Here is a 13,197-nt window from a genome sequence, read left to right on the forward strand (position 1 = left end):
ACTGCCCTCGAGGTGATATTATTCAAAATTAAAAGCACGTCCTTTGGAATTGTCCTATCGACCTATCATATCGATTAAAAGTGACTCATTTGTATGGATACTCGTATATTATGTCAAATTGTGATGGTCAGATAAAAACTATTCAAAAGTTAACTTTTAATAACTATTTGTTGACAAATTGTAATAATGCCGATAATAAGTCAATTAGGTAACAGATAATTAGTCAAATTAGGGTACCACTGCACACAATATGCACGTCGCACGCTCCGAGACGCAAAACGCTGTCACCGACGCCTTACACTAAGTGTTCTTAAGTGCATTACTGAAGAGGTTTTATGTTTTCCTTAGAATGCCTATCAGCCATATATAAAGAAGACGGGACTTAAAATATATTGATACGTCAAAGTAGCATTTTTTGTTCACCGACACAATTTTCTTGATATTTTTTTTATAATATTATACAAGTAAAAAATAAACTACGTAAAAATACAAATAACATTAATCGATAATTTTTACCTTGGTAATAATTTTGCTTAGAATGAGTAATAATTCTAAGTAATGGTGGAGGGACTGAATATTTTACATTTTGAAAAAATAATAATATAAATCTGCATGAAAAGTACTATGTCTCTTATTGAATTCATTCAACAAAAATTCTATACATCCCACTCCGTATAATCAATTTTAAATGAAATACTTCTAATGTGATATAATAATATGTAATGTTCAAAAATATAAAAATGATAACACTAACTCATCTTTGTCTATACATAAAAGAATGAAGGGTGGACGTACCAATAATATTATTAAGCTAAAATTATGTTTTTCGAAGAAGTATGTATACTTTAATAGTAGTTACAAAAGTTTTTTTTTTAATTAAATAGCAATAGAAATTACTGATGTGACAAATTTGTTACAGCCACTTTCCCTACGAAATCCAAAACCACATATAAAATAGAAAAGTCTGATGCCCAGTTAATTCTCTACTCCCTGCGGTGTGAAACCTTTGACCTATCTCCATCCTGTGTATATAAATAATAGGTAGATGAAATTGGTCGGCTAAGTTAGAAAATTGGTAACTGGGGGCAACAGATTAGTTTATAAATCCAAAAATCCAAACTTCTGATAAACATTTTGAGGATAATGATTATGTATTAATAATTCGCTGAACCCAAAGTCCTAGTTTGGATAACTTACACACATCAATAACAAACACCATGTGACTTTTATCAGAAGCCGATCATTGTAGGATTCGAATTCTTTACAGACTGTTTTGGCGAAGGACTTCTCTACCATGGTTGATATGCAAAACATGAACAACTTTACTATCGAAAATATATCTGAGACCCATTCTAGAGTTATGTAGATAAATTATTCGGCGTGGATCAGAAAACTTGAAGAGATGGTGGTTTTGGGTAGCCTCCAGATAAAGAAAAGCAGAAGAAAGGTGTCGGTATGATGGAGCGAGCAAAAGAAAGAGCTTACTGAGGATAGTTTTTAGTCCGCAAAGGGAGAACCAGAAAACTATGAGAGGTGGGAGAGTCTTGGTCGCTTAAAAAATGACATTTCAAAGTGGTCACGATCTCAAGCCACGAAGGAACAAACGAGAAGAAGAGATACAAGACTGACGTATTATTTTGTAGGTCTTATAAAACCAACACACCTATATATACATATTGTGATGAATGAAAAGGAAACATGATTATGCCAAACTGTCAGAATGTTTGCTAGGTAAAAACATATATTTAAAATAATTTACAAAGGCAGGCTAAATAATTCGTTGCCTCAAAATAAAAGGACATTCAAGTAGAATTGAATATAATATACGTTATTATCTTTCAATGTAATCTGTTTAAAACCTTGAAAAAGCGAAGTTTTTATAATGAAAATTCGTCTTTTATAAAAGGATTCGTCAAGAGTTTCAAATAACTGTCTAATAGTTGCTGTGACAGTATTGTTCAAATATTTTTTCCTGACTGAATTATGTTTTAGGATGATGAAAGTTGTTGATGTCTAACGAGACCATGTCTTGTGTCAATAAAAAACTAGTAAAATGCAGCGAAACAATTTCATCTGCCTTTTATTGAACATAATATGCATTGTATCGTGAAAGATGTTTCCATATCAGCAGGTACTTTTACGACAAAAACTTAGTTAGTCAATCATTATATTTATTTTATACTACGACAGGCCACAGGGATACTAATTACAGAGTAGTCCTCTCATATCAAAAGGCAGTGGTAAATACTTTGTATTTTGTCAGCCGCCATGATAATTCTCTTAAAATCCTAAAAAACTGATGCTTCACCTTACCGTGATAGAACTGAATTGGCATTCTTTAAAAGCGGTAAATTACTTTGCCAGTAATGTTTAAAGTGTTGTTTGGATTTTGGTTTGTAGTAGTTCCTCCATCATTCATCTCGATTATAGTCAGTGATTTCAGTGGAGTTTGGGCATAAGCACTGAGAATAAAGTTTCAATGTCAAAGATATGATATATTTTACTCATTCAGATGACACTTTAAGATATTATCTCATCTCAAGAGCTATTAGGCTTCTTTGATAATGTAAAATCAAAACCATGCTTTTATTAACGTTTTCTGAAGTTATAGGTCTTTAGTACCCTTCCGTACGCTCTTAATCTTGGCTTCCTAACCCAATGCATTAAATGAAAAATACTTTGAAAAATACTAAAATTATCTCTACAATAACTTGCTGTGGTGTAAAATAACAATTGATTTGAATACTATCAATTTTAACAAAAATGACAAATAATACACTAATTTTAAAAAGCTTTTAAAAGTGAACAAAAAATCTGCGTGATATCAGATGTTGCTTGAAGTAATAAAAAGGTTTAAATTGTCGATAAAATACACTGAGACCGGCTGGTACTTATTTTTTTGAGACTGTAAATTTTTCAGCCGACCCTAGTAGGTTCTTATTCAACCCTCCGGCAGTTTTTAGAAGCATGAATAAAAATAAAGCGAGCAAAATCTACGCCCGCAAACTTTTCTTGATAAGTCAAAGCGTCGAAAATTTGTGTAGGAGTATTTTTTAAAGTATTTATCAAAACACATCATGTACGCGAGGAAAACAATATTAAGGTAGCTTTCTCAATAAGTCAGTTTTGTCAAAAATAAACAACACGATTCGATAGCGATTATTAAAACGTGTGTGTTTTTATGTAGACAAAATTAGGCTCTTAAAATAACCTAACAGTAATTATTATTGTTCTGACAAGATGAAGAACTACAAGACCATTGGTAATGCCAATTGGGAGAGCTATAACTTTGTTCAAGCAAATCACTTCGAATATCGACATATTCCATCTGCGTGAGGATGATTATATGTGGCATTGTTTTATAATTTTTTAAAATAGGGTCTACTTAGCTCATTCGGTGTACCTACTTTTTTGTATCTAATTTATATTGTTTTTGTATTTACACTTTTCTACTGTTTAATAACTTTTATATAATACTGTTTACTAATATTTATTTGTTTCTAAATGTCATGGTGTGAACGTTTTAAAATAATAATTTATAATGTTCACTATAAGTATGCAAAAAATAAATAAAATTTAAAATTAAATAAATTGAAATAATATGTTTTCTAATATCCCTTGTACGAAGCTTTGTTCACTTAATACGTATAAACTTTATAGGAAAAAAAACCTTTGAAAAAGTTGTACTTATACCCATAAGCTCGACAAAGCTATTAATGATATTACAAACGATTTTAAAAACTAAAAACCGTAGCAAAAAATACATTGTACGTAGATTTTAAATCTACAAAATATAAGCCTGAATTGACCAGTGACGTCCCTAGACAAAGTACCGCACTGCCCTTAGGCAGAATTAAAGCGCCGTCCCCTTTCAATTTTAGTTTAAATTGTTTGTTCGTTTAATGTTTATTTACCTTAATATCTATTTTATTATTTATTTTTCGCGATCTTAATCGGACGAATACGCCAAATATTTTTTAATTGATATATACACCATCTACTAATAATTAGAGCATTTTCACCAAAATAATTATTCTTAAACAATGATGGTTTTAGGTATATAGAGGTATTTTTCATTGAAAGGTTAGTGGCACTCCTGTAAAAAAAATCGAATACGATAAACCGTCATTACAATGTGTATTAGAATGCAATAATAATAAATTGGCAGGATTTTTTATGCTTCGATTATTTTTTAAACATTGAAGTTAATCCCTCCAAATTAAAACCTGCCCCACACCAAACTCGGTCTTAATCGAGCGTATTATGGGACCCTACAGTGGCGATATGAAGCATCTATTTCAATTTTGCCTGGGAATACCCTGGGAGAAAATACCCAAGACTGAGGTTGCTTCGCTCAAAGTGAGCTCTGACTGACTTTAAAGAATTTACTCTAATGCAAGGTGCCAGGGAGAGAAAAGCACTAATTTCATTCTAAAGAAAAGAAGGCGTCCTCTGCTTCGCGAAAAGTCTCAAAAGTTGTCATCTTTGTATTCATTTCTTCACTCGCCGCCCTTTATAAAACAAAATAGAGTAATACATCACTGAAATACAGTATTACTAAAACAAATAGTTATTCGTTGTTATTTTTTTGTAATGAATAAAATCGCAGATAAATTTATTTGAATATTACATCCGTTTTATAAAAATTATATTTTTATCGTTTTTGATATAGGTACTTATTACTTAATTATTATTAAAGAACTGGGGAAGGTTTTCATAATATGGCAGTGGATTGACTTCGATTGATGATAGTAATGATTAAAAATTAATTCTGTCGCTGAGTTTCAAAATCCGCTATAAGACTTTTTCATTATATTAAGAAAATCAACAAAAACTTTTTGAACTAAAAAGGTTTTTGAATGTTTCAGTAGTGTTATAGCGAGATTTGATAGACACATTGATTTTGTTTCACAAATGACAGTTAGTCGTAGCGTTTTTTGAAAGAGGCGATACAATTTTCATGTAGAGATTTTAATAAAGAATCCAACGATATATATATCTTAATTATTTCAAAAAAGTGTTAAAGCGGATTTTGAAACTTATCGACACAATTATTATATGAGACTAATGTTTTCAAATTCCAATTTATTACCTAATTCTGAGTTAATCAAGGTTGAAGATCCAAATAAATGTTTTATTATTATATACAGCAGAATAGAGCTCTGGGTAAAACTTAAACCGATTGATAAAATATGGCAATGTCTATCGAATATTGATCAAAACTATTCACAGTTGTAATAAGTTGACGGCAATTCTATCTTCATTCAAAGTGTCTATATTATTGTATAAATAGGCACAAATGAATGATAACTATAAAAACACAAGGGTATCATAAGACTCACCTTAAAATGGTAGTGGTCATAAGTCCATGGCGGAGCACAAATCCTGGATCTCCGTCGACCCCGAAGTCATAACTGAAGTTGTTCGGAATGTAATCAAAGTACGGCCAGTCTGTTGAAGTCGAGTTGTTGCCCATTTTAAAAACTTTTCTTATTTAAACTTATTACGAAACACTCAAACCACCACATCTTTTTCACAAATCTTTATTTTAACACAAATTTACAACAGCATATTTTTAATATATATTCTTATTATGACATGTTTGTAATGAAAAATATTACGCGGGTATTGAATATATTAATATTGTAACGGATATTCTTTCAGAAGATATTTTTTTAATGTTATTTTTTAAATCATCTGTTCTGCATCTGGAAAAAAATAAAGAATTTTGGTCAAAAGAAAATTTATAATTTTTACATTAAAAAAAATAATATCAAATAAAAGACATTTTTACTACATAGGAAAACTTTAAAAGTAAATTTTTGTCGAAAGGTATTTTTGAGATAGGGAATTTATTTTATCATAAATTCTTGGTTAGACATATTTTTTTATCATGACAAAATGCTGAAGACAAGTATCTAGTTCATGAGAGTGATGGCTGTGATAAAAAAAGCTTCTTCGCCATTTTCTATGTTGATTTTTTCTTTAAAAATAAAAAATGTATTTTGATAAATACTCGTAGAGACAAACTTAGTATATATTTTTGGTAATAATCAACATTACTATACCATTTTAAAGCAACATAATATTATTATTTCTAGAAACTATTAAAAGCAAATTAATAAATATTATCGGCCATTGAATTCTTTAAATGAATTAGATAAATATCATTAATTTTATTGTAAACCTACTAGATTATTCCAAAATATAATGGAAATGACTTGGCGGTAGCATTTCGATTTGAAATTGGATCACCCAAAAGTCAAGACAACTGAACCAGAACCGTTAAAAATTGTGGTTCCCATAAGATACTAAGTTTTAAATATAAAATATCTTTCTAGATACTAATATGAAGTATGAAGTAAAATGAAAATAATATGATGAATTGTTGTTATATAATTTTTGTTATCGTACAAACTTGCAAACACTGCAATATATAACTTAATATACGAGTATATTATATTTTTTAAAGTTGTGAAATCCAATTAATTTTGCGTAATAAAAGCGTTCTGTCTCTGATAGTGTATTGAATTAATAACTTACTGTTATTTATCTCCTAATTAATATCATATGAAACAATTTATTTATTTGGATTAAAAATATCATATTACTGTAATTTTAATTAAAAATCGACTATTTTTTTTAATTTTGATACAGTAAATGCATCATAACATAAATAATTGTTATAAAATAATAAATTATATTTATTTACTTAAGAAAACAAAACATTTTATACACAATTTAAGACGTTCACAAAATGATATTTACATTATAACATATAATATAATATAGTATACGTCTTTTGGGTGGTATGGATGAGAACTATTCTATCCTTGGTATGTGATATGAGTGTTCCTGATAACAAAGTATGACTTTATAATGGTGAGGGTTCAAAATATTTTTTGAGAGTTCTTCAGTTGAGGCTGGATGTCTTACTATCAGTGGGTTTATCAAAGTATCTATCTCGTGGGAATGCTTATATACTGTACTGTAATTGAAGCTATTTCTGTTTGGTTTCGTATTTTTTCGTGGCGGTAAATAATATATAAGATAATATAAAATAACTGTATAATTAAATTGCTTCAAATACGAGTATCAATATATTTCACTTTAAGTGAACGAATTAATTCACTTCATATTATACTTATTTGTGTAATTTTTGATGATATTGATTTATCTGTAGCATTCCACTGTTTTAATTGTAATATTAATATAATTTTATTCACATTTTCCATGTGATGTTTTCAACTCCTTCAACTAATTTTGTGGTGTTTTATCGAGTTAGTACTAAATGAACATGACATTAATTAAAATGGTTTACCTAATAAATAATATATAATACCTATTGTGATACCTATAATTTTATTTATCACGTTCGATTGTAACAAAATCGTTAAAAAGAGCGTCCACAGAGTGGAGGTTGTATTAAAAGTTTTTGTTTTACGAGAAATGAATATTAGCCAGTTGCCCAACCTATTAGGTGCATACTGTGCGTCAAAATAAAACATTTTTACAAACTGCCTTTTACGTTATCTGCTACTTGAACTGTTAACGGGCCAAAATATCCAACCCGGCCAAGATGTCCATATGGCGGAGAACTACATGATGCAAATCACATCCTCTGGGAATGTCCGAGAATATGATCCGAAAGGGAAGAGATGCTTAAGTCGGTCTAACCAGCTGTTTGGTCAATCGGGGCGTCCGATCTGATCACCACAAAGGCCAATTATATTGCATTTAAAAAAATGCGGACGTGAAGATACTTTTTGTATGTGCGTATTATTTAGCTTGGTTTTTGTGTTATATTTATAATTAAATTGATTTTCTTTTATGTTAGTTCTCCGTGCTTTTCTCTCCTATGACACTTTTTATTAACTTAAGTCAACTCAGTAAACTCAGTCAAAGCTCACTGAAGTGCATGTAGACCTCAGTTTTGGGTATCTGCTCTTGAAACATTACCAGGCGTAAAAAACTGCTGATGCTTCACATCAAATGTAGGGCCTCATGATACGCTCGATTAAGACCGAGAGTGGTGCCGGGTGGGTTGGTTTGAAGGGATCTATGTTTGTATTGTTAAGGGATTTTTAGCATATTTCTCGTATACCTACCAAGAGACTTGAAATTTTGACAACATATGCGAATGCTGTAAAAATACATTATATAAAAATTGAAAAGCTGTTTAATACTCTGAGCGGGAAGTTTCCATACAACGTTCTTAAAATTATATATTTAACTCTCAAATTAACCACAGCGCTCCAACTTTATATAATATTTAATTGACATTCATGCAATGGGCAAAGAAAATTTTCTCATCTACGAAAATGTCGTATTTACCATATATTTAATATATATATAACTACTTTGAAAGCACATATTTAATGTAGTTACTATTCCAAATAGTTTCAGTAATATGTAATATTTTATAATGATATGTAATATTAATACAATAATTTCGAGTTTTTAAAGTTATTTTAATTGATTAAAAATATATTATTTAACAATGGGTAGTATATTCTAAAGTTTATTTATATGCCATAGTATAATATGTAGATCATGCATATGTATGGTGTACCATCAAATATTATATATACGTTTTCGCATATAATATCTTATAGGCTTTCAACGTGCAAGGTTCTAATCCTACCCTCCACAATTTTGATAGGTAATAAATTTTCGGATCATCTTGTTTGCGGGTATCTTCAACTAAATTTTAATTTCTTTTTATTTGGATTGAAATTAATTTTTTACGACGAATTTTTTTATTGTATTGGGAAAACATAAATAATTTTAACTCGTTATTATTTGACGAACTGTGAAAATTAATTTCAAAACGATTCATAGGCTTATTATAAAAAATGTTGGTATTTCAGGAATATTAACGTAATAATAAAAAAATCAATAATATAGTGAAGTATTGGAATTTTAAAAATATCAGTGGATTCATATACTTACATCTAATTTAACACTATCACAGAGCTTGAGAACTACTATAAGTACTACAAAAAATAATATTACGTCAACGTGCTAAGGGCGTAGAGGAATTTGGGAAAAAAGTTATTTACGGGTATGGATTTTTTAGGATGTTATCTATAGTGTCCTTAAAGTTTGTCAGCAAGAGTCTTTAGAATATTGCATTTGATAAAATTTTGATTGTATTATTATTTTGTATCGGGAAAGATAGTTGTTAAAATTACATTTTGTACCATGGCGAAACAGGTCCTGATCTTTATTAAATTTTGAAGACTATTTACCCACGATGGACTGGAAGGTGATAAAGTGTCCGCCTATGAAGTTATTGGTCGTTTGTGCATGAGCATGGCACCTAATAAGTCATATATTTCTCGTAAAAAATCTATTTACAAACTTCTTTGTGATCCGGCTGATATTAACATCATATTATATGGCCAATGGAATGGTCTTGTGTACTTACTGTATATATATAATTTTAATTATGCCACGCATACGTTTAATCTCCGTCGTGAACTTATAAAAAAAAGACACATTATTCTTTTTTATTTATGATAGTTACTTTCACATAACTTTAGATTTGAGAAAACTAATGATGTAAACAAAATAATAATAAACATAACATACTTCCTAATAACTTCCCAAAATATTTTATTTTTTTTTATCTCAGGAGACAACATCAATTTTCAGTTTATGAAAGACCTACATTTTTAGTCAGTGCTTTAAAACGTTTTTCACATAAGCATAAGTATATCTCGCCATGCCGATTTTATCTTTCACGAAATTGTTATTTTAAAGCCCACTAAAAAGCTTTTATATAAAAGCTAGACATGCCATATTTACGTACCCAAGGAGCATATGAGTATGCTGTTAGGGTAGGACGCAGCGTCTTATTAAATATGCGCATTTTTAATAGAAAAAATATACATAATGTTCTATAAAGTATTTATAGAACATTACTCATCATTTTCAATAAGATAAAATATATTATGGTGGTTTATAAGTTTTTATATTATGACGGACATTTTACTAGAAAAATATCAATTCTTATACAATTATCTATGTCCTTTTTTGTTTGATAATCATTAGATATATAAAAGCTTCCATACAACAAAATATATAGATACTTAGATTAAAGTAATGAAATTTAAAAATTATAACTTACACTTTCTTTACAGATATACCATGATGATATGTGCATATTTATTCCTAAGTTAAGAGTAATTAATTTCTATAAATATTTATCTTTAATCTATCTATATTTATTTATTTATTAATTAAGATTACAAATTTAGATACATAGCGCATCACTAAAAATGTCTAGATCAGAAGCGCATTGACAATGAGTTATTGGTGCCTGATAAGCTTGATATTAGGAAACAGTTTTCATCTAAAAGAAGTCGCGACCATGCATGAAATTGACGAGTGCATACAAATTCAAAATGTCCAGAACATCTGGATTTGAAACTATATCACGTGAACGCAAAAAACATTTCTTTAAGAGTATAAGTAACCTAGGATAAAGAAAATGAAAAGCGAGCATATCTTGAAGAAAGATAGTCAGGAAATAAGAAATTATTGGTAAACAAACAGGTAGATAGTAAGGATACCTAGAATAATATTTGGATTCCTAAATGGCAAAAGCTTGCTTATACACCGAGCTGTAAAGTGGTGCATGAAATAAAACATATTGTTAAGTCAAATAATATGCCAAGATCTCTGACCTCGGATTAATGCTTCAGTAAGCTATTTGGCATAATATATCCATTTGTTGAATATTATTATAATTTATAATAATTATTTAAAAAAATATAAGCATACTGTCACCCTCGTTTTAACATACGGTGAGTGTACTTTATTAGTTTTAAATTAATCAAGCTTGAATATTTAATTAAAATATTACATGCTATGTTGGTATTAACGGAAAATACACACAGATTAATAAAATATGACAATGAACATAATACTGAAGAGAGTAAAAATAACACACATTATTTGTGATAATTGAATTCAAAAGGGCTCTTGACTTTATTAGCCAAAAATAGGGTGAAAATAATATGTCATTTTTGTCTGTAGTATCAAATTAAAGATTGTTGCAAGTCTAATAATTATTGTTTCAATCAGAAGATTTTAAGTTGATCAAGAAACAGACCTAGCTCGTTAATTTTCTCGTGACATTCTCTATTTGTAGTCAGGTATCAATAAGAAAATCATCGTACTACCCAGACCAGTTCAGTGAAGCTGCACTCATACTGCTACGAAATATAGCGTCATAATTACTATATTTGCGTTGTTTTTTCCTTCGATACTGAGTTGGAGAATGTTGTACGTTTGTCCTATCATAATATGACCAATGTAATATGATTTTTATCGATTTTGATACTACGCATAACTTCCTAAGTCTTTTTAAATTTATTTAAGGACGTTATTACATGGCCCCTTGTCAGCCCAAGGAGTTTTGAGGATAGTGATATACCCAATTCTCACATTTAACCAGCAAACGAATGCAATAAAAGATTCGGTAGGTAATATTTTAATATATTTTTTTCATCATGTACTTATATTGAAAAGTTTTATTGGTGTCATGATACATTTACTATTAAACCTTGCTTTAAAACATCTGTATTATTCACATAGTGGATTTACAATTGAAAATGCAGCAACGTTTACTTTTCAAGCACAGAGCAAAGGTAATTTATGAATAAAAATTGAATCACTATTTATTTTTCTAAATCAGATATTGGTGCAGAGCCAACACCGACCGGACATTCCAATTTTGAACTGAAAGGATGGTAATATTTGCATGCCGACAGGAAGCGCGCGAACGCCATTCTTCTCGTTAATACGTCACTTCCTGTCGAGTACACATTGGATAGATTGAAATCAACTACGTAGAATGAGTTTTATATAAAAAGATAAGCATAGCATCACGTTTATGTCAACATGACATAATATAGTTCAACTTTTATAAATTTTCATTAGACTCTTGTTTACCTTAAACAGGTCACCAGAAGGGTGAAAACATCGTTACGTAAGCATAAGTTTGACCTATCGATTTCGCTTTCACTTAGTAAGTTTAGTTGACCGTATGAATTGACTTTGTAAAGGAATTATACCTAAGTATATTTAATCTATATTTACTGTCGACTTGACCTAATAACTACTTCCAAACTGTGTACAATCTTTATATTAAACAAACAAATTTATAGAGTTAAATTTGCGCATTATTATTATATATACTATGCTAAACATTATTTTATATCGTATGTATGTAAAATATTCGACTGTAAGGAAAAAGTAGTTAACTCTTAGTTTTTTCAAAATAGGTTTTATTGGATCATTGCACACGAATAAATGCACGCTGTGCCAAAGGATACAATCTGATAGCATTTCCGGAAATAAAAGGAGCTTAGATTAAATCACATATGAATATTAATTCTCTTTCAAGGCTCGCAATTATTTTTTTTTCACCAATACGTAGGCTTAAAATACATAAATATTCATATTATCAATACGCATTTTTCATCATTTATGATGAATAAAATATAAGAATATATTAAGTAGATATTGGTTTCGTATAACACAGTAATAATTTATTATTGTTCACGGAAAATTGACCCCATGACCGTATATAACAAATCAAGTTAAATTTTAATTCCAGAATTATTTACCATTTTAATTATAATTTGATTGTTTGTTATATTTTTCAAGAGTTATTAAAAATAAAATTCCAGTGGTGTAACGCATTGAAGGGTATCAAGTAACACAATGCATGTAATTTAATATAATTTTGTGAACGTTTATATTTTAAAGTATCAATACGTACAAAACATTAATGTGTCATAAGTGTTGGTTGGTTGGTAAAACTAGGTTATTTACACACACACATATATATATAGTATGGCCTTACTGAGGATCGAACCCAGAGCCTCCGGGTGAGAGACCTATGAGGACTACAAAGTTCGACTTACACGAAGTTTCAAACGGTGAATTATTATTTCCTGTCATTGACTGGAAAGGAGAACGGAGGACCGAATTGAGTGGAGGAATCTCCTTAAGGCGGCTGCGATTCATCCCAGGCTGTAGTGGTAGAGAAGAAATTTTGAAAGCTCAACAAAATCTACAAATCAACAGATCGTTTTATTAATATTTGAAACTTTCGTGGACAAGTTAATGACCTTGAAAAATACTTAGTTAAGTGAACTCACGGAGTTGAAATCATTAATTTTA

General features: G+C 29.6%; 1 protein-coding gene across 1 annotated transcript in view; it reads right to left on the minus strand.

The window, feature by feature from the left end:
- Positions 1-5,386, minus strand: part of LOC147065509 (neuropeptide SIFamide receptor-like) — a 114,263-nt gene extending 108,877 nt beyond the window's left edge. Inside the window, exon 1 of the mRNA XM_085956756.1 lies at positions 5,343-5,386. Within this exon, the coding sequence (XP_085812882.1) occupies positions 5,343-5,362 (20 nt within the window). The 5' untranslated portion in view covers positions 5,363-5,386. The remainder of the gene's footprint in view (positions 1-5,342) is intronic.
- Between the last annotated feature and the right edge of the window lie 7,811 nt (positions 5,387-13,197).

This window comes from Rhyacophila brunnea, unplaced genomic scaffold (genome assembly GCF_057557595.1).
Source record: "Rhyacophila brunnea isolate RB1 unplaced genomic scaffold, BYU_Rbru_1.0 scaffold_6, whole genome shotgun sequence".
Taxonomy (NCBI): Eukaryota; Metazoa; Arthropoda; class Insecta; order Trichoptera; family Rhyacophilidae; genus Rhyacophila; species Rhyacophila brunnea.